Here is a 22,082-nt window from a genome sequence, read left to right as displayed (position 1 = left end):
CTGTCCTCTCCTCCCCCAGGGGTGGAAGCAGTCCCTGTCTTGGTCTTTAAGAGGCTTGCGTTTGAGGCCTTCCTCGGGAGCGTCTGTATCTACCCCTCTGAGGCCTGTCTGAATTGGGAAAGGACCAATTTTTTGTAGGCGAATTCCTACTAAATCTGGGTGGCTGTACTTGTAAGAAATCTTTAACTATTTGCATGGATTTTGCCTTGTCCTCCATCTTCTTTATCACCTCTTCAGCTTTAGATCCAAACAAAACATTATGCTGAACAGGAGCATCCAGTAATTTAGCTTTTACTTGATCTGGCAAATTTTGTTCCTTTAACCATGCATGCCTTCTAATGACTGTGCCAGAGGCAGCAGCCCTACAAGGAGCCTCCAAGGCATCAAATCCACAGTGTAAACCATGCTTCCCAACTTGTTCAGTGGCATGCATTAAGTCATGTAATTCCTCATCATCTGCACAGGCGGAAATGGAAGTTAGCTTTTGTTTTAAAACAGACAGGAGAAATTGCTGTTATTTCAGCATATGAAACTGACAGTTTAAAGCCCTAATAGATAAAGTAGCAGAAGTGTACACTTTTTTGCTCCATCTTTCTAAAGATCTGGAATCCTTCTCAGTGGGAATGGGGTTTTTAGCAGAAGCGGCCTTAACCCCCTTAGGACCCTGAGAAATGGTTTCAGGGTCAGCAGTAGGATTCTTGTATAAAAACTGGTGGGAATCAGGAACCCTATAATATCTGTCTGGCTTAACAGGAGCTGGAGGAAGAGAGTCAGGAGTTAAGTTAGCCTCCGAAAAAGCATCATCCACAATATCCAATATAGGAGGAATAGCCAGGGGCCTATGTTGGGGAAGAAGAAGAAAATCCCTTAGTCTTTTCTTAGATTCAGAGTACTCCTGTCCTTCCCAGTGAAAATGTTCCCTCATTTCATGCAAAGTTTCCCCAAAAGAGAAATCCTCAGGGGGAGAAGCTGAAGGAAAGGATTCCTCAGCATCAGAATCCTCATAAGGAGGGAAAGAATATTCCTGGTCAGAAGAAGAAACTGAAGAAACAGAAGCCTGATCAGAGGAGTCATAATAAACTTCCTGCCTTGGCCTTTTATCTGGAGGGGGGTGTGAACCCCTAATCATAGTAAGTCCTCCGCCATCTTAAGTAACTGTTTCTGAGACTTGGGTGCCGGATCAGAAGAGGCCTGGGCTGCAGTCTTTGATTTGGAAGGAGTCTTTGCCTTTTATTAGAAGCTGAGTAGGCCTGAAAACCCCTTCAGAAGCCGGTACCTGCACAGCGGCTCCGGACCCATCCGAAGGAGCATTGTCCGAAGGTCCTGCAACAGAAATATTCAAAGGCCTAGTTGGCTCCTCGTGGGAGTCCGTTTCGGCCATCAGTTCCGAAATGGCCGACGACAGGGGCTGCAAAAGCGCCTCACTGACAACGGCCGAACCTGAAGCTGGCTCTGCTTGTACAACATCGTCTGATTTGGACCTTGGAGGCCTGTCTTTATCCTTGTGTCGTTTGTGAACTCCGGTAGCCGGAACTGTATCAGACGACATTTTATAATTAAAACGCCTACCGAAGTAATGAAATGCAAAATTGTACCTTCGTTTAATCGTACGTTGATTGAATCCAGCACAAAACCGACAACTAGCTACGTCATGGTCAGGGCCTAAGCAAGAAATACAGTAAGAATGAAAATCCTTATGAGGTATTTGCTTCCCACATGAAATACAATTAACTTTTTCTGACATTGGACTGGAGCAAGAAAAAAGTTTCCCCAACGGGGTACTTAGCTTTGAGTAGGAGAAGAAAGTCTTCGGACTGAAGTAAGATTATAAAAAATTGTCAGGAGTCAGCCGACCGACACTTGCGAACTGCTATCACCGCATGGCAAGAATGACTGGAGAACATGGCGTCGGCTATCAGCTTTGTACTCCTGGCACTCTGACGTCAGGGAGCATGGCTTAACAGCCGACGCCGGACCCAGACTTTGGGATTCTGGCCGACCGAGGACTGCCTGTCGGCAGGGGAGAACCCTACAGTCATGACTGCAACAGTGAAACACGATGAACATCTGTACTATGTTCATCATGTTTCACTGTTGCAGTCATTACACTTGGGTTGAATCCCAAAGTTGAGGAAGGGCGGCTGGGTCCAAATAGGATTAGGAGTGGCTATGAGGCCCTGCAGAACTGCAGTGGCAAAGCCTGCTCTGGATTTAGAGTAAAGAGGTAAGTGATCATGCTTGGTAAAAGTGTGCACTGAACTCCAAGTTGCAGCCTCCAAAATTTCCTTGGTTGGTACTCCTCTGAGAAAGGCTGCTGAAGTGGCTGCTGCCCTGGTAGAATGTGGCCTAATATTCTTAGGCACTGACTTGCCATGCTGTGCATAGCAGAAACGAATACTGTGTCCTATTTTGAAATAGTCTGCTTAGAGATGGCCTTTCTTTGTGATCCTACAGCATATGCTACAAACAGTTGCTCAGTTTTTCTGAAAACTTTTTTGTCCAAGTAGAAGCATAGCTGCCTGTGCATGTCCAAAGAGTGCAGAAGTCTCTCCCTTTTATTCTGGGGTTTGGATAAAATGTTGGCAAATGAACGGTTTGGTTAAGAGCCACATTTGATACTACCTTTGGCATAAATGTTGGGTTTGTTCTTGGAGAAACCCTGTCCGGATGAAAAATGATAAAAGGTTCCACTGCCATTAATGCCTGTAACTCTGAGACTCTTCTTGCTGAAGTTATTGCTAGGAGCAGAGCAGTTTTCCATTATAAGAATTTTATATCAGCTGTATTGGCTGGCTCAAAATGAGGCAGTGTAAGCTTTTCTAAGACAAAGTTGAGGTCCCATGTAGGTATCGGTGCTCTTCTTGGGGGTCTTATGTTTTTGCCCCTCTGAGGTACTGTCTTAGCAGTGGATGAGAGAAAATAGGTTCCGTATTGTAATGAGCTGAAATGGCAGAGGCATGGATCTTAATTGATGAGAAGGATAGGCCTTTGTCCAGCATCTCCGTTAGGTATTGTAAAATCTGAGGAATATTTGGAACAAGTGGTTCAAATCCTTGTGCCTGGTTCCAAGCACAGAATCTCTTCCATTTTTCTGCATAAGATTTCCTGGTGCTGGGCCTCCTGGCTTCCAAAATGACATCCATAACAGCTTTAGAGAGAGGTGTGTTCTGAATGGCTATATTATCTGCCATGCAGCCAGATTTAAGGTTCTGAGTTGGCTGTGCAAGATCTGATTGTTTTGTTGAGTCAAAAGATGAGGAATTTGAGGTAAAGTCCAGGCTGGGCCTTGAGACAAGCTCTTTAGGACTGGGTACCAGTGCTGGCGTGGCCAGTCTGGAGCAATCAGAATCAATTTTGGCTTCTCTTGTTTAACCTTTAGGAGCACCTTGGGAAGGAGAGGCAGTGGTGGAAAGGCATAAACTGTTAGGGTTTTCCAGCTGAATGATAGAGCATCCACTTTCCATGCTTGTGAGTGATAAGTCCTTGTGCAGAATCTCTGTAGTTGGTAGTTGTGAGGGGAGGCAAAAAGATCTATGTCTGAGCATCCCCATTTCCTTGTTATCATGCTGAAGACCTGTGGATTTAGTTTCCACTTGTGAGGGTCCATGAGGTTTCTGCTTAGTTCGTCTGCCAGAGTATTTTTCTTTCCTGGCAGGAATTGTGCCTGCAGATGTACTTGATATGTCAGTGCTGTGTTCCACAAAGTCATGGCTTGTCTGCAGAGGGGGTAGGAATGTGTGCCCCCTTGCTTACGTACCACATAACTGTAGTATTGTCTGTCTTTAGTAATAGTTGTCCTGGCTGTAGTAGATCCTTGAAGGCTGTCAGGGCATTCTGTACAGCTAGCATCTCTTTTTGATTGATGTGAAGATGCATTTGGTCCATGGGCCATGTGCCCTGAATACATTTTCCTGCCATGTGTGCCCCCCAGGCATAATCTGATGCATCTGTTAGTGTCTGCCTGGCTGTGGGTAAAGTGAAAGGCTGCCCCTTGTTGTGGTGACAGGCCAGTGCCCACCATCGAAACTCCTGTTGCAGGCAGGGAATAAGAGTTGGTATTGTTTCCAGGCTGTGGCAATGTTGAGTCCAAACACTTTTTAGGTACCCTTGTAGCTTCCTCATATGTAGTCTTGCATATGGAATTAGCAGGATGCAGGATGCCATGAAACCCAAAGCCTGCAGGATTTTCCTTGCAGGTAGCTGGGTCTTTGTTGCCATCATTTGAAAGTAATGAGTCAGTTGCCTTTGCTTGTCTGGCGTGAGATGAGCCATCTGGGCAGTTGTATTTAAGCTTGCACCCAGGAATATTATCTCTTGAGAGGGCACTAGTTTTGATTTTTCGTTTACTGTGTACCCTAGGCAAATTAGTAATCTTTTTACAAACGTCAGATGCTTTAGTAGAATGTCCTTGCTCTCTGCTTGAATAAGGCAGTCGTCCAAGTAGGGATATATCTGAATTCCTTTTTGTCTGCAAAATGCAGTTACTGGTGCCAGGCATTTTGTGAAGACCCTGGGCGCAGTAGGTAAGCCAAAAGGCAGTGCAGAGAATTGTTAATGCACTGAGCCAGCTATGAATCGGAGGTATCTTCTGCAAGATTGTCTGACTGGGACATACAGGTATGCCTCTGCGGTCCAAAGTAACTAGCCAAGCCTTCTTGCCCAGCATGGGTAGAAGTTGCTGCAGTGTCAACATTTTGAATTTGGGAACATCCAGGAAAGTATTTCAAATTAACAGGTCCAGTACTGATCTCCAGGCTTTGTCCTTTCTGGGTACCAAGAAAAGTCTTGAGTGAAATCCTTGTCCCTGTTCTTGCTGTGGTACTTTTTGAATAGCTCATGTCCATGAGAGCAGAAATTTGTTTTTTGTGCCACTGCCCATTGATTTTGTGGCAGGTCTGGCATACCTTTTGACCTTGGTAGGGTGTGAAAGTGGAACCTGTAACCCTGAGAAACAATATTCAGTACCCATTTGTCCTGGGTGATCATGTGCCAATTTTGTGAGAAAAGTGCTAGTTTTCCCCCTAAGGGAGCTGCCAAAAGGTAAGTGCTTGGCCTTTGTAGAGGGAAGTCATTGGGACTGTTTCCTATAAGGTTGTGATTTGTCTTCTCCGCCTTTGGGGGCTGAAGCACCCCACTGTTTAGGTCTGTATGAGCCTTGGGGCTGAGATCTGCCTCTTTGTGGCCTGTCTGACACTGGAAAGGACCAATTTTTAGAAGGCCAGTTCCTGCTAAATCTAAGTGGCTGAACCTGTAAGAAATCTTTTACTGTCTGCATTGATTTTGCTTTATCCTCCATTTTCTTTAACACCTCTTCTGCCTTAACACCAAACAAAGTATCATGCTGTAATGGAGCATCCAACAATTTTGCTTTAACATGATCAGGTAAACTTTGTTCCTTTAACCAAACGTACCTTCGAATGACAGAACCTGTAACTGCGGCTCTGCAAGAAGCCTCTAATGAATCAAAAAGTACAGTTTTGTACCTACCATAAATGTAGATGTTAGTGTGTATACACTGCTGCAGTCATTGCACTTGGGTTATCCTGCAGTCGGGCGGTCCCTCAGTCGGCCTGAGTTCCAAAGTCTTGGTCCGGCGTCGGTTGTTGTCGCCTCTTCCCTGACGTCAGTGCAACAGGGGTATACAAGATGCAGCCGACGCCATTTTCTTCAGTTTTTCTTGCCCCAGATGTCAGGTGCCCCCAAAAAGGTAGGCAATGCAAATTGCTAATAAAACATACATATGAAAAGCAATTCTAAAAATTTCAGTTACCAGCAAATACTCCCCATAGGTAGTTAAGGGTAGAAGAGTTAGGCATGTACCAGCAAGTAAGAGGGGAAGGAGGGAGGGTAACCTGGACTGCAGCAGTGTATACACTCTAACATCTACATTTATGGTAGGTACAAAACTGTACTATGTTCATCGTGTTACACTGCTGCAGTCATTACACTTTGGTAGAATCCCAAAGCTGAGTTAGGGTGGCTGGTTCTATAAGGCATTAGGGGTGGCTATAAGGCCCTGCAGCATAGCAGTGGCAAAGCCAGCTCTGGATTGAGAGTAAAGAGGCAGATGGTAATGCTTGGTAAAGGTATGTACAGAACTCCAAGTTGCTGCTTCCAAAATGTCCTTGGTAGGCACTCCTCTGAGGTAGGCAGTTGAAGTGGCTGTTGCCCTGGCAGAATGAGACCTAACGCTGTGAGGTACAGTTTTCCTATGGTGTGTATAGCAGAAACGTATACAGTGTCCTATCCATTTTGAAATGGTCCGTTTCGAAATGGCTTTTCCCTGTGCTCCTGCAGCATATGCTACAAACAATTGCTCAGTTTTCCTGAAAGCTTTGGTTTTGTCCAAGTAGAAGGGTAACTGCCTGTGTATGTCCAAAGAATGCAGTCTCTCCCCTTTATTCTGTGGGTTTGGATAAAAAGTTGGCAAGTGAATAGTTTGGCTTAGAGCCACACTTGATACCACCTTTGGCATAACAGTAGGGTTTGTTCTTAAGGACACCCTGTCTTGGTGAAAAATGATGAAAGGTAACACTGCTATTAGTGCCTGTAATTCTGAAACTCTTCGTGCTGAGGTTATTGCCAGGAGCAGTGCGGTTTTCCAAGAGATATTTTAAATCTGCTGCATTAGCTGGCTCAAAAGGAGGTAAAGTTAATTTTTCCAACACGAAGTTGAGGTCCCAAGTTGGAGTTGGTGCTCTACGGGGCGGTCTTATGTTTTCAGCCCCTCTGAGGTACTATTTTAAGAGAGGATTAGAGAAAATAGGTGGGTCCGTGTTGTAATGAGCAGAGATGGCAAAGGTGTGGATCTTGATGGATGAAAAGGAGAGGCCTTTGTCCAGCATCTCAGTTAAATATTACAGTATCTGAGGAATATTTGGGACAAGAGGGTCAAGACTGTGAGCCTGGTTCCAGGCACAGAATCTCTTCCATTTATCCAAATAGGCTTTCCTGGTGCTAGGCCTTCTGGCCTCCAAAATGACATCCATTTGGAGAGAGGCATTGCTTGCTTGACTAAGGAATCTGCCATTTAGCCAGGTTTAAAGTCTTTAGCTGGCTGTGAAGTATCTGATTGTTGTAATAGAAACCTGGTCAGAGGAGTCACAGTCAGTGTCTTGCCCAGGCCTTTTATCAGGAGGGGGATGGGAACCCCCTGATCAGGGTAATTAGGTCCTCGGCCATTATAAGCATCTGTTTCTTTGGCATGGATGACTGTCCAGGAGAATGCTGTACTTGTTTCTTTGTCTTTAATGGTGTTTTAGATTTTGCCTTGGCTGGTAAAGTGGCTGTGTAGGTCTGAAAACACCCTCAAAAGCAGATGCCTGCTCAGCGGCTCCGGACCCGTCTGAGGGAATAGTTTCCGTAGGCCCAATACCTTGAGTTTCCAGAGGCCTAGTTGTCTCCAGGTGCGAGTTGGAGGCGGCCTGTGGCTCTGAGGTAGCAGGTGTCAGGGGCTGCGAAAGCACCTCACTGAGAACCGGCGACTGGCCTAGAAGAGGCTTCGTCGTTGGTTTTGGACCTCGGATGCCTGTCCTTTTCTTTGTCTTTGCGTTTTTTATGAATTCCGATCATTGGTTGTTCCGACGGCATTATGTAGTTAAACCTTTGGCCAAAGTAATGTAAAGCAAAATCAAACAGACGCTTAATAGTGCGTTGGTTGAATCTAGCACAAAACTGACAACTAGCAACGTCATGGTCAGGGCCTAGGCAAGGAATACAGTAAGAGTGAAAATCCTTATGAGGTATTTGCTTCCCACAAGAAATACAATTGTTAACTTTTACTGACATCGGTCTGGAGCAAGAAAAAGTTTCCCCAACGGGGTACTTAGCTTTATTGAAGACTTCGGTTCTGAAATTCAATTTAGAAAATCTCAGGAGTTGGCCGACCGGCACTTGCGAACTGCTTTTGCTTCGGGCACCGCGCGGCAAGAAAGACTGAAGAAAATGGCCTCGGCTGCATCTTATATACCCCTGGCGCACTGACTTCAGGGAAGAGGCGACAGCAACCGACGCCGGACCAGGACTTTGGAATTCAGGCCGACTGCGGGTAGACTGCCAGCCGGATAACCCTAGTGTATTGACTGCAACAGTGAAACACGAACATCTGTACTATGTTCTTCGTGTTTCACTGTTGCAGTCATCACATTTGGGTGGATTCCCAAAGCTAAGGATGGGAGGAGGAATTTATATAGCATTAGGACCAGCTATAAGGCCCTGCAAGACTGCAGTGGCAAAGCCAGCTCTGGATTTAGACAAAACTGGCAGATAGTAATGCTTGGTGAAAGTATGTACAAAACTCCAGGTAGCAGCTTTTAGGATGTCCCTGGTAGGGACGCCTCTGAGAAAGGCTGTAGAGGTAGATGCAGCCCTGGTTGAGTGCGGTCTGATCCCATGTGGGATAGGTTTTCCATGGTGCTTGTAGTAGAAATGAATGCAATGGCCTATCCATTTGGAAATGGTTTGCTTTGAAATAGCCTTCCCCTCTGCCCCTGTAGCAAATGCCACCAGCAGTTGGTCAGATTTCCTTTGAGGTTTAGTCCTGTCCAAGTAGAACCTAAGTTGTCTGTGCACATCTAAGGAGTGCAGTATCCGTTCCCCTTTGTTCTGTGGATTAGGAAAGAAGGCTGGCAAATGAATGGACTGATTAATTACCACATTGGATACCACCTTGGGCATGAAGGAGGGATTGGCCCTAAGGGACACCCTGCCCGCGTGAAAGCCTATGAAAGGCTCCACTGCCATGAGGGCCTGTAATTCAGATACCCTTACTGCTGAAGTGATTGTTAAAAGGAAAGCTGTTTTCCAACAAAGGAAATGTAAGTCTGCAGTAGGAGCTGGCTCGAAATGAGGAAGAGTGAGTTTCATCAATACAAAGTTAATGTCACAGGCTGGAGTTGGAGGTCTCCTGGGTGGTCGTAGATTTTTGGCCCCTCTAAGGAACTGCTTGAGCAGTGGATGAGAGAAGAGGGGAGGTTCTGTGTAATAAGCCGAAATGGCTAAGGCGTGAATCTTGACGGATGAGAAAGACAGGCCCTTGTGAAGCATCTCAGTTAAGTATTGTAAACTCTGAGGTAAATTGGGCACTGCTGTGCTCATCCCTTGAGATTGGTTCCAGGCACAGAATCTTATCCATTTTTCAGCATAAGATTTTCTAGTACTAGGCCGCCTTGCCTATAAAATGATATCCATCACTGATTTACTGAGGGATGGTAAAAGAGAATAGGTAATTAGCCAGGCTGCTAGGTTCAGCGTTTGAAGCTGAGGGTGCAGAATCTGGTTCTCCTGCTGAGACAATAGGGTAGGAGTCTGAGGCAGGTGCCAAGGGGCCAACAGTGAAACTGCGCAAGAGGGGGGTACCAGTGTTGGCATGGCCCGTCTGGTGCAATCAAAATCATCCTTGGTTTATCTTGTTTGATCTTTAGTAGTACTTTGGAGAGAAGAGGCAGAGGAGGAAAGGCATAAGCTGAAGGACAAAGTATCCACTTTCCAAGCTTGTTTGTGGGGAGTCCTTGTGCAAAATTTGTCCAATTGATAGTTCTGGGGGGAGGCAAACAAGTCTATATCTGGGCTCCCCCATTTGCTTGTCAACATGTTGAAAATCCTTGGTTCCAGTTTCCACTCATGTGGGTCCATGAGGTTTATGCTAAGTTCGTCTGCCAGTGTACTTAGTTTCCCTGGCAGGAATTGAGCTTGTAGATGCACTTGGTAGCTCAGGGCTGTGTTCCACAATGCCATGGCTAGTCTGCAGAGGGGGTAAGAATGTGTACTCCCCTGCTTGTTTATGTATCACATAACAGTGGTTTTGTCTGTCTTACCATTAATTGTCCTGGAAGAATGTGGTCCTTGAAGGCTGTCAGAGCATTCTGTACAGCTAACATTTCTTTTTGATTGACATGCAGGTGCATTTGACTTGGGTTCCATTTGCCCTGAATGCACTTCCCTGCCAGGTGAGCCCCCCATGCATAGTCTGATGCGTCTGTTAGGGTTTGGGTGGCAGGGGGTAGTGTGAATGGTAGTCCCTTGTTTTGGTGGCAGGCCTCTGCCCACCAAAGAAACTCTAGGCGTAGGCAAGGTATGATAGGAATCATTGCTTCTAGATCCTGAGAATGTTGACACCACAGGCTTTTTAGATACTATTGTAGTTTCCTCATATGCAGTCTTGCATATGGATTAAGAAGAATGCAGGAGGCCATGAACCCCAAGGCTTGTAGTATTTGCCTTGCAGATGTAGCAAGGTTTTTGTGGCCACTTGTTTGGAGTAGGTTGTCAGATGAATTTGCTTCTCTGGCGTGAGGAAAGCCATCTGGGAAGTTGTATTCAAGCTTGCTCCCAGGAATATAATTTGACAGGGTACCAGGTGCAAACCAGGTGCAATTTCTTTTCGTTTATGGTGTATCCCAGACAAGTTAGCACCCTTTGTACAAAGGCCAGATGATTCAAATGTATGTCCCGGCATTCTGCCTGAACTAGACAATCGTCCAAGTATGGGTACATTTGAATATTTCTTCGCCTGCAAAATGCAATGACTGGAGCTAGGCACTTTGTGAATACCCTGGGCGCAGTAGATAAGCCAAAGGGCAGTGCAGAGAACCGATAGTGCGTGTAGCCTGCTTTGAAGCGGAGGTATCTTCTGCAAGACTCCCTGATTGGGATGTGCAGGTATGTTTCCTTTAAATCTAGTGTTGCCAACCAGGCGTCTTTGCCTAACATAGGGAGCAACTGGTGAAGAGTCAGCATCTTGAATTTTGGAATCACCAAAAAGGTGTTTAGAGTAGATAGGTCCAGGATAGGACACCATGAACTGTCTTTTCTGGGTACCAGGAAAAGTCTAGAGTAGAATCCTTGTCCCTTTTCCTCTTCTGGTACCAACTGAATAGCCCCCATGCTTAAGAGAGAAAGTACTTGCTTTTGGGCCTCTGCCCACTGATTTGGGGGTAGATCTCGCCATCCGCTTGGTGTTGGTAACATGTGGAAGTGAAATCTATACCCCTGGGACACTATATTTAAAACCAACTTGTCCTGGGTAATGAGTTCCCAGTTTTTTGCATGAAGAGCAATCTTTCCCCCCAAAGGGGCAGTCAGTTGAGAAGTGCTTGGAAGCTCTAAAAAGAAGTCATTGAGACAGTTTACCATAGGGGGAGTTTTATTACTCCCGGATTTAGAAGTGGAGGCCCCTCCATCGCTTAGTCCTGTGCGTACCCTGGGACTGAAGCCTGGGAGTTCTGCTGGATCTGGGTTTGGACTGAGAAGGTTTCGAAGAGGCAGGAAAGGACCAATTCTTGGAAGGCCAATGCCTACTAAACCTTGGGGTTTGTACTTGTAAAAAAATGTTTAACAGTTTGCAGATATTTGGCTTTTTCCTTCATCTTTTTAAGAACTTCTTCTGCCTTGTTGCCAAACAGGCAGTCCTGGTTTAAGGGACCATCCAGTAATTTCGCTTGAACATGATCTGGCAAGGACTGCACCTTAAGCAAAGCATGCCTTCTAAGTACAGACCCAGTTACAGCAGCCCTGCAAGATGCCTCTAGTGAATTAAAAAATACATTGCAAAGTGTGTTTTCCAACTCGTTCAGCTGAATGTAGTAAATCCTGTAAACCCTTATTTGCAGCACAATCAGGAATCAACATAATTTTCTATTTAAGCAATCCAGTATTATGCTGCTGTTACTTTAACATATGAAGCTGGCAGTTTAAGGCCCTGATGGCCAAAGTTGCGGAAGTGTATACCTTCTTACCCCATCTATCCAGCGCCCTGGAGTCTCTATTATCAGAGGGGGTAGGATTTTTGGCAGTAGTAGCTTTAATGCCCTTGGGTCCCTGTGAAATGGTCTCAGGGTCAGGTAGGATTTTTAAAAAGGAACCTGTAATATTTATAAGGTTCTCTGGGAGCAGGAGGTAGAGAGTCAGGGGCCAAGCTAGATTCTGAAAAGGCATCAACAATGTCTAGTACAGGAGGTATGGCTAAAGGCCTGTGCTGGGGCAATAGTAAGAAATCCCTAAGCCTCTTTTAGAATCAGACAAATCCTGACTTTCCCAATGAAAATGCTTCCTGAGAGTATGCAAGGTTTCACCAAAAGAGAAATCCATTGGGGGAGAAGCAAATGGGAATAGAGTCCTCAGCATCAGAATCCTCATAGGTAAATCCTGGTCATCAGAGGAAACAGAAATTTCAGAATCCTGGTCAGAAGTATCATAAGCAAACTCAGTCCTATGTCTCTTAGAGGGGGAAGGCTGGCTTCTCCTGATTAAAGTAATAAGGTCTTCAGCCATTCTTATCATTTGTTTATTAGGCATAGAGGCCTGACTATGTGGTATGGGCGTCAAGTTTTCTAGGCATGGTTTGAGTTTTAGTCCTTGAAGAAGATGGCGTTGGTTTAATATGCAAGTCAGTAGGCCTGAATACACCCTCAGAAGCCGGTGCCTGCACAGCGACTCCGGACCCATCCAAGGTAGAGACATCCGCAGGTTCCACAGTTGAAGCATCTCACAGCATTCTGGATTCCAAATGGGTCTCAGTAGAGGCCTGCGGATCTGAAGTAGCGGGTATCAGGGGCTGCAAAAGTGCCTCACTGAGTACTGGCGACTGGCTTAGGAGAAGCGTCATCGGCAGCTTTGGACCTAGGTGGCCTGTCTTAATTTTTGCGTTTTTTTCGGAATGTCGGTAGTCGGATGGCTTACCGAAGACCTATCAGGATAACTGAACCGAGCAGCAAAATATTTAAAAGCGAAAATATACCGACGGATTGTGGTTTAAATAAGGCACAAAACCGACAGCGAGGTACATCAAGGTCAGGGCCTAGGCAAGGAATACAGTACGAATGAAAATCTTTATGAGGTATTTGCTTTTCACAAGTAATGCAATCATTTATTTTTACTAACATCGGTTTAGAGCAAGAAAAAGTTTCCCCAATGGGGTACTTTGCTTTAAGTTGAAGACTTCGGTTCTGAAACTCAAATGAAAATTTCAGGAGTCGGCCGACTGGCACTTGCGAACTGCTTCTGCTTCGGCCACTGCATGGCAAGAAAGACGGATGTAATAGCGTCGGCTGCATGTTTTATACCCGATGACCTGACAGTTACGGAAGAAGGGACAGCAAACGACACAGGACCCAAGACTTTGTTAATCACGCCGACTGAGGGCTACTGCAAGCAGATAACCCAAATGTGATGACTGCAACAGTGAAACAGGAAGAACATCAGTCGAAGCGGACGGAGTAATCGGATGTCCCCTGGCCCCTATATTCGGGTAGTCGGCAGGACATCCAATGGCAGAGCGGCATAGAGAGAAGGCCTGGAAACCTTTGCCTTCTTCCTCAGTTGTTCGGATTGGGCGGCCAACTTGGGACCCATCCTGAGAGTAAGGAGTTTTAATGGCTGATTCTCTAAATACAAGTTTAGTGCGGCCAGACAGCTGCGTAGGGTTTTTGGCACGAAAGACTGGAAAATGGAGCAGGCCTTATGGTCATGCTCCTTACCTAAGCAAAACACACACCAGGCTTGAGAGTCTGTGCGGTATCTGACGCCTGCAATTACATTTACTCTCTCAGACATCGGCTAAAAAGGAAACCTACAGCAACCAAGCTCAAGTATACGCGAGAGAAAAAAAAAAAAACAACGGGATACTTATCTTTTGAAGTCTTCAGTTGTACGAGTGAAATAGTCTAAGACAACATATTCTGTGGCTGAAAAGTTCTGAGATCTGTGCGTGCAGACGTCACATTTATGGTCCCTGGTTTATGGCCCTGCGTGTGACATCCCACGCACCTACAGCAGCCAGGCTTAAGCTTTTGTACAGGAGCCGACATTGGGTCACCTGAGGCAAGAAATCCCACAGTAAGAATACTACAATATAGGAACAGAAGGACTTCTAGGGTGTAGTACAACCCCACTCCCCAAGAGAAACTCAAACAAGGGAGAGTATGTATGCTAAGACATGCAAGACCTCGTGTGTCTCAGACTCCCAAAAGGAGAAGACATTGAGTAGGGCTCAAAAACCTGAACCAGCTCAAAAATGACATACTACTAAGAGTTCATGGGGAGAACAGAGAAGAGAGATTCTCCATACCCTTTCAGTAACTGGGAACAAAAGACATGTATCAGAAAGTGCATTTCAAGTATTGAGCAGACCATGACCTGCATGCAGCTGCTTGTAAATGCCAGCAGTAGCATACGAGGAAGACAGGCCTGCTGCCATCACTGCACAGAAATCCATAAAGATATTACACAGCTACACTGCATCCTACCAAGGAAACTGACTCTGCATGCAGACTCACCAAATGGCTTCTTTGCAAAGACTACACAATGTTTCTAGAACTGGTTTAAGGGGGGGGGGGCACCTCAAAAATGAAACCACAGCTCACAGTATCCCAGATGTGCATCTAACAGACAAAAAGTGGCAGTTCCTCAAAATTTGGCAGAAAGGCCCAGGGCCCAAAGACGGAACAGATGGTGCAACTACCCCAGGATACACTAACAAGATTGGCAAGCCAGAGACTCATCTGTCTCAACCTCATAACTCAAGAAAAATAATGGGGGACACCGGGTGAAAATCAGATACAGATTTTTAAAACGGCTCTTATATACTAGACCAGGTTTTGCATTAGCATGCATTTTCAGAAGGCTATAAAGTCTGAAACTCAAATGTCTCATTTAGTGAATGCAGTTATCAAGGATTTACCAGAAAAGCAGAAATTTTACAAGTAACCAATCAAAAATATGGGCAAAAATCGAGACAGTTTACAGCTGTGTCTTCCAGGGCAATCACCTTCCAGAACAATTACATCTCTATTAGTCCAAGAAACCACCCCTCCAAACTCCTGAAAGAAATGTAAAATAATGACTTAAATCTTAGAGGTCTAGGCACCAACCAGAAATTCCAAAGGAAAAAATTACTACATACCCATCGATCATCTACCAGGAGCCTATGACCAACTCTGAGGAATCGTCTTCTGCCATTTACTTCAGGGCCGGACTAAATTCTTACACATCAATAAGAATAAGAGAACTTCAGAATAAAAAGGGCTTGTGAATACAAGAATGTTTACTGTCAAGAGCAAAGCTCAAGATCTAAACTGATGAAAAAGAAATGGCACGGGGTGGAGACAAACATGCCTACATAATGTATACATGTCAGTGTGCCATCAAAAGCACATACCTGCCTCTTCATAAAGAGATCAAGAAAAAGATCCCATGTACAGACTGGTGGAAACACGGAACTAAACCCACAGTACCAAACATTCACAATCCTCAACATTAAACCAATCAACTGCATAACTGAGAAATCAATGTCCTATCTGAAAAGCCCCACTGAAGCAAGACATCTGCACTGTCCTTACGTACAAGACTAAGTGCTAGCAACTTAAACACACCTGCAAGTTAAAGAAACCTGTCAATGCAAAGCTGCCAAGTTAACAAAAGCACTGCAATGCCTTACTCCCCGACACAGCTGTATACAAATGGAAGCCACTCTGGCAATTACTGAAGAAGGCTTATCAAGTCTTTTTTCATATTGCATACGAAATCACAACATGCAAGCAGACTTGGAAAAAGATCTAGACCCAGTTTGGTTGAAAAGGAAATGGGAGTAGGTCTACGCCCTTGGACAACCAAAGCTCTCTCAGTACATTGCAAGCCCTTGCACATGCAGTACACTATCCTTTTAGCAGAGATAAGTTGTCTGTGGTGATGGCTCACACTTCTGTAACACAAAAGATTACAAAATACAAACATTTGCAATGCCTACCTGTCAAACTAGTTACAAATGTGTGCGAAAGAATCTGTCACTGTTGGCAGCATCATACAAACATCCACACTGCATTAGGCAATGTGATTCTCAGCATCAAGCTGTTATGCAACACTGTCAGACAATAGAAATTCCAAACTTGTGTTCAGTAACACAAAAAAAGGCAGCATGCTGCTTAAAACGTAGAACAGTTTCTCAAATCAACATTTAAATATATTGCAAAATGTGTCAAATTCCAGAACTGGATGGCTTAATTTATCTGCCTTCAAACATCATCTGCAGATAACAGATAATGTTAAGAAACCTACAGTGAAGAGCAGAAATCTCCTCTAGTAAACCAGGGTGGGAGCACTATCTCATTATTAATAATGCCTTTCAAGCAGAACTTCATAGTTACCAGACTCCTTAGCCAGATTAAAATGCGTTTTTGCTCCTCAAACAAGCAAACACACGCTTATTTCAACTATTTACATACAATACAGTTGCCAACTCCTGCAGCAAATGTCAAACAATTCTGTTCAAACATTTCTAGAAGACTGCACATCAAAACACACCACTGTCATCCTCAAAGTTTGAGACCACAAGTACCATCATTGTCTGCTCACAAAGTGGTTCACAACAGCAAAGGCTGAATGATGTACAGTATGGGGATATGGCTGAAGTTAAAGCAGGATGACTTTACTAATGAATTATGGTGCATCAGTCTTTACAATAAAACCTAGCGCAGAAGCAGCTGCACAACACTGTACAGCAAATATAATGCTCCATTACTCAAAAGCAAATAATTCACGGTGCAGTTAAACACACTGACATCTGATGACACAGCTGCAAGAAACACGAAGTCAACCACAGAGTTAGTGCACAATTACACCACTAGAATTCAATCTTTATAACCCTGCCCCAGTCCTCTTCAACTACAATCAACAAAAACAGAATAAAATTATACCCTTTAAATGCTTAAAAGACAAGCTGTACTCAAAAAAACGTACCTTGCATTTATCAGATACTGAGCCAGGCTGATGCTGGCTGGAGTTCCAGTTATTGTAACTTGTCGGTCAGTAGATCCCTCCACTGGGTTGGCAATTTTTATCTGCGCTCCTGACATCTGACGGATCTCGTTGATTTTTGCACCTTGACGTCCAATAATACAACCAATTAACTGAAAAAAAATTCAGAAAGTGAGAAAATGTGCAGCAAACGTAAACGTTTGGTTCAATATATGGACTGAAATTTAAGTGTATTCATCATAACTACTTTTAAAAAAGTTAACGCTATTAAATCACCCACCTGTTTAAAAAATGCACCTATTTCAGTAAAAAGTACCAACTTCAGCTGTACAGTTACAAACGTAGGTTATCACAGTTCATTCATCCGTACATTTTACTATACCCACATATACAAAAGGAATGTTGCACATATCTGCTAAAATAGTTCAAAAAAAAAAAAAAAAAAAAAAAAAAAAAAAGGTCAATCACTGTTCCAAATGGCTCATGCTTTCAGCCTGCTGAAAATTAAGTAGCAACCTTCTTGGGCTGTCCTACCTTTCTCATCCTTCCCATCCAAGACCTGAAGTAGGTTTACAAAGGGGAGGGCACACATGGACCAAGGATCACACTCTTGAAATAAACAAGTCCTGAGGTTTTGGGCTTCACTAAAAGCTTACTCCCTGAAAGTGGTACAGCAATAAGAAAAAAATAGCAGTATTAAAATAAAGAAAGAATGCCGTAGTACCTTAAGGCATATGTCCGAGATTACGTTTGATGGATTTTTTTTTCTAGGATCATGAATCTCAGAAGAAAAAAGTTATGTTCTTACCATAACGTTCCATGTGAGTTGTACTACTCGCCTTTGTTCTTACACATGGGTTCGGAGCCGAGCCATCGGCTCAGAGTCGGCCACTTTCCAAGCTCCAGATCTCTGAGAATCAGAGACACAGTCCCTATCCCATGATGCTCTGCTGCCAAACCCCAGCTCTAGTTTGCTGAACCCAGAAAGGAACAGCAATAAGAAACTCAATATAACAAGTAACTATTTACAATTAGTTAATGGATAACTGGTCGTTAAGAGGATATTGACAAGAGTAACCAGACCACCAGTCATACCCGTTCTTCCAGAATCTGGAGGGGGAAGGTGGGAGGGAGTGTAAGAACAAAGGTGAGAACAACAACTCACATGGAACGTTATGGTAAGAACATAACTTCTTTATGTGAAGTTGTTCAATCTCGTTTGTTCTTGCACGTGGGTGGCATCCAAAGCACCCTAATCCTAGGCGACTCAAGGGAGTACATTCCTGAGAACAGTGGAACCAAAGGAAGCCCTGTCCCTGGAGGCCCTGTCCACTTTGTAATGAGTAATAAACGTATGAGGTTTGGACCAAGTAGCTGCAGCGCAAATGGTGTCCATAGGTAAATGAGCTGCGTGAGCTAAGGACGTAGAAACAGCCCTGGAAGAGCTTTCACTTCACTCTCTAAAGGTTGATGGGATGAAGAATATACAAACTTTATACAATCCGAAAGCCATTTGGACAACGCAACTTTGGATACCGAAAGGCCTTTCTTATTTTCTGCATGGGGCACAAATAGTTGATCTGTTTTCCTGAATTCTTTTGTTATGTCCAAAAAAAACTGTCTGTGAACATCAAGCTTATGCAACATGTATTCCAATTTAGTGGTATGATGTCTGAAAAAGGTGGGAAGTTCAACGGGCTGGTTCAAGTTTGTTTCAGAACAGACTTTCGGAAGGAAGGATGGGTTAGTTCTTAGAGACACCCTATCGGGATGAAAGACCAAATATGGGGGCCTAATAGATAGCGCCTGAAGTTCAGAAACTACGCGATGAAGTAATGGCCACTAAGAAAATTGTCTTCCAAGAAAGGAACTTCAACAGACAAGAAGATGCCGGCTCAAAAGGGGGAAGCATCAGTTGGGACAGCACAAAATTTAGATTCCAGGGAGTGATCGGGTGTCAAACAGGGGGTCTAAGGTGATGAGTCCCTTTCAAAAAGGCCCTGCATAATCTGTGGGACATAATGATAGAAGCTCCGCATCCCACATGGAAGTTAGATATGGCAGCCAGCTGAACCCTTATAGTAGCGGCTGCCACTCCATCGTGGAAAAGTGAAGTAAAAAACTCAACAATGCTATGAATAGGGGCGGTAAAGGGATCAATTCCATGCTGGGAAGCCCAATGACTGAATCGTTTCCATTTACTGTTATAAAGCCTCCTGGTGGAGACTTTATGAGAGGAAACCAAAATACGCTGAACCGCAGGGGATAAATCATGAGACCTGGCTAGATTGGGAAGTGGAGCAGCCAAGCTGTCAGTTTGAGGGACACAAGAAAGGGGTGAAGAACTCGTGATGAATGAGTCAGAAGGTCTGGCACTGGGTCCAAGACTCAAGGTTCTTCAACTTGATATTGTTGAAGGAAGGGGAACCAAATCTGCCGAGGCCAAAAAGGGGCTATCATGATAACAGCCCTTCCAAGGCTTTTGGCTTTCTGCAAAAATTTGGGGATGAGCGGAAAAGGGGGAAAGGCATATAGGAGACTCAAGGGCCAATCGTGTACGAGTGCGTCCCTTGGGATGCCCCCCGGTGGAGGGTACAGGGCAAAGTAGCTTCTGCATTTGGCATTCATTGGAGATGCAAATAGGTTGCAGCAAGGCTGGCCCCATCTGTGGAATATCCTTTCTGCCACTTGTTCTTTGAGGGACCACTCATGGGGTAGCAGAATGGCTCTGCTCAATTTGTCCACCATCACGTTGGACCCCCGGGATGTGCGTTGCTATCAGGAAGCACCCGGTGGATGCAGCCCACTGCCAAAATCTCAGGGCTTCTCGACATAAGGGGAAAGATCTTGTTCCCCCTTGCTTGTTGATGTACCAGACCACCAACATATGTCTGTCTGTATTGCAATAGTCTCTCGAGGTAGAGAGTCGTGAACGTTTTGCAACGCTAGGAACACCGCTGTCAACTCCAAGACATTGATGTGCAAGCTGGATTCCATCTCTGTCCAAGTACCTTGGACAGTTCTTCCCTGATACAGCCCCCACCCCCACCCCATCAGGTTACTGTGGCTGTGGGAGGGGGAAGTACAAACGGACGACCTACAGTCACTTGATGGCTGTTCAACCACCAAAGGAGTTCCATTTTTGCAAGTATTCGTCAGCAGAATCTTGTGTGACACTGGAAATTGTTGATAAGACCACTGTGTGAAGAGTAACCATTGGAGTACCCTCATGTGCATACGTCCCAGAGGAACAGCTATGAGAGTCGCTGCCATGATGCCTTACAGTTTCAGAACTTGGAATGCAGGGACCTTTTTTCCATTACTAAAAGGGACACTTTGTTTCTTAAAGAGATCACTCTTCTTAAGGCAATTTGACGAAAGCGGTGGTGGTGTCTAAATCTGCTCCTACAAAGGAAATATGCTGCGACGGCGATAAAGCAGATTTTTCTAAATTTAAGGTTATGCAAAACTGGCAGTATAGGTTGATAGTGTAATCCCTGGCTTGAATCAGTTGATGCCTGGTGGTGGCGGTGAGGAGCCAGTCTTCGAGATATGGAAACACCCAGAATCCTAAACGTCTCAGGTGAGCCGTGACAACTGCCATGCATTTGGTGAACACTCTGGGGGCTGTGGTGAGACCAAAGGGCAGAGCTCAGAATTGGTAGTGACTGGCCCCCAGCCGGAAACGCAATTGATCTCTGGATGGCCTAACCATTTTTATGTAGTAGTACGCATCCTTGAGATCAATCGAGCACATCCAATCACAAGTTTCGAGAAACGGGATTATCGACTGAAGCGTGATCATCCGGAACTTTTCCTTTTTGTCAAAGGAGTTGAGTTTGCTGAGGTCTAAGATGGGCCTCCATTCCCCTGTTTTCTTTGGAACTAAAAAGAACCTGGAGTAAGTTCTGGATCCTATTTGGTCTGCCAGGACTGGCTGGATGACTTTTCCAGCAGCCTCTGAATTTCTACGGCTGCTAGATTCCCCAGACTGGGTTGAACGCCTGGGATTCTTGTCCGAATGGAAGGGAATTCTGAAAAGGGAATGATGTAGCCTCTGGTGATCATGCTTTTCACCCAGGAATCTGATGCAATTCTTAGCCAGGCTCTGGGTATAAAGCTAAGCGACCCCCGACTGCCTCCAGAGTAGGACGGTCGGGCCTCTTCTCAGAAGCGCTGATAGGTTTGCCAGGGAACTGCACCCTGTCACCCTGTTTCTGCGGACCCCCTCTGCCGCCTGGGCAGTGTCTACCATTATACCTTCCTCCTCTGCCCCTGGAGGGGATTTCACTACGTGTGTTCTGGAAAGCTCCTTGGGACTTTCGGAACCACATTTTTCCACCTTTCTGCCCTTTGGGGTAAGGTCTAGTGGGGGGTGGAAAAACTGACTCCTACAGTAGACAGAGTCTTTCCTTCCTGCTCACACCTAGTGAGCGTCTCCTTGACTTTGGGCCCAAACAAGGAAGAGCCAGCAAATGGGGTATTTACAAAGGAAGACTTGAAGGCTTCCGCAAAGGAGCATAAGCGCATCCAGGATCGTCGTTGCAGAGCTATCGCTGAACCCGCTGCCCGGCTCGATCCCTTGGCTACATATGAAATGAGCCTCGTGGACGAGTTTACAATGGAATTAAGGGTGTTAAGCTGTACAGTCACTTTCTGTGAGACAGCATCACCTGCATTGCCCTGTAGAGCATCTCCAAGCTCTTTTAGCTCTAGTTGAAGACGGGTAAAATGGGTTAAATAGTTAAGCGATCTCACTGCAAATGTCATAGAAAGTACAGTTGTGTATCCACCATAAATGTAGATGTTAGAGTGTATTCACTGTTGCAGTCATTACACTTGGGTTATCCTGCTGGCAGGCTACCCACAGTCGGCCTGAATTCCAAAGTCCTGGTCCGGCGTCGGTTGCTGTTGCCTCTTTCCTGACGTCAGTGTGCCAGGGGTATACAAGATGCAGCAGACGCCATTTTCTTCAGTTTTTCTTGCCCCAGATGTCAGGTGCCCCCAAGAAGGTAGGCAATACATATTGCTTATAAAAACATACAGTAAAATAAAAACAACACCTTCATCTACAAGCAAATACACCACATAGGTTGTACAAGATAGAGAAGTATAGATAAGTCTCAGCAAAGAAAGGGGGATGGAGGGTGGGTAACCTGGACTGCAACAGTGAATACACTCAAACATCTACATTTATGATAGGTACACAACTGTACTATGTCCATCGTGTTTCACTGTTGCAGTCATTTATACTTGGGTTGAATCCCAAAGCTGAGGTAGGGCGGCTGGTTCCAAATAGGATTAGGAGTGGCTATGAGGCCCTGCAGAACTGC

At 45.0% G+C, this 22,082-nt stretch overlaps 1 protein-coding gene across 4 annotated transcripts in view; it reads right to left on the bottom strand.

The window, feature by feature from the left end:
• The window catches only part of PCBP2 (poly(rC) binding protein 2), a 1,588,534-nt gene that overhangs the window by 367,631 nt on the left and 1,198,821 nt on the right, over positions 1-22,082 (bottom strand). For all 4 annotated transcript variants that reach the window (XM_044083912.1, XM_044083913.1, XM_044083914.1 and 1 more), the window contains exon 12: positions 16,732-16,901. In XM_044083912.1, the coding sequence (XP_043939847.1) occupies positions 16,732-16,901 (170 nt within the window). The remainder of the gene's footprint in view (positions 1-16,731; positions 16,902-22,082) is intronic.

This window comes from Protopterus annectens, chromosome 9.part0 (assembly GCF_019279795.1).
Source record: "Protopterus annectens isolate FY-2018-M chromosome 9.part0, PAN1.0, whole genome shotgun sequence".
NCBI classification, from domain to species: Eukaryota; Metazoa; Chordata; order Ceratodontiformes; family Protopteridae; genus Protopterus; species Protopterus annectens.
Note: the sequence above shows the minus strand (reverse complement) of the source record. Positions and strands in the feature narration are given on the sequence as shown.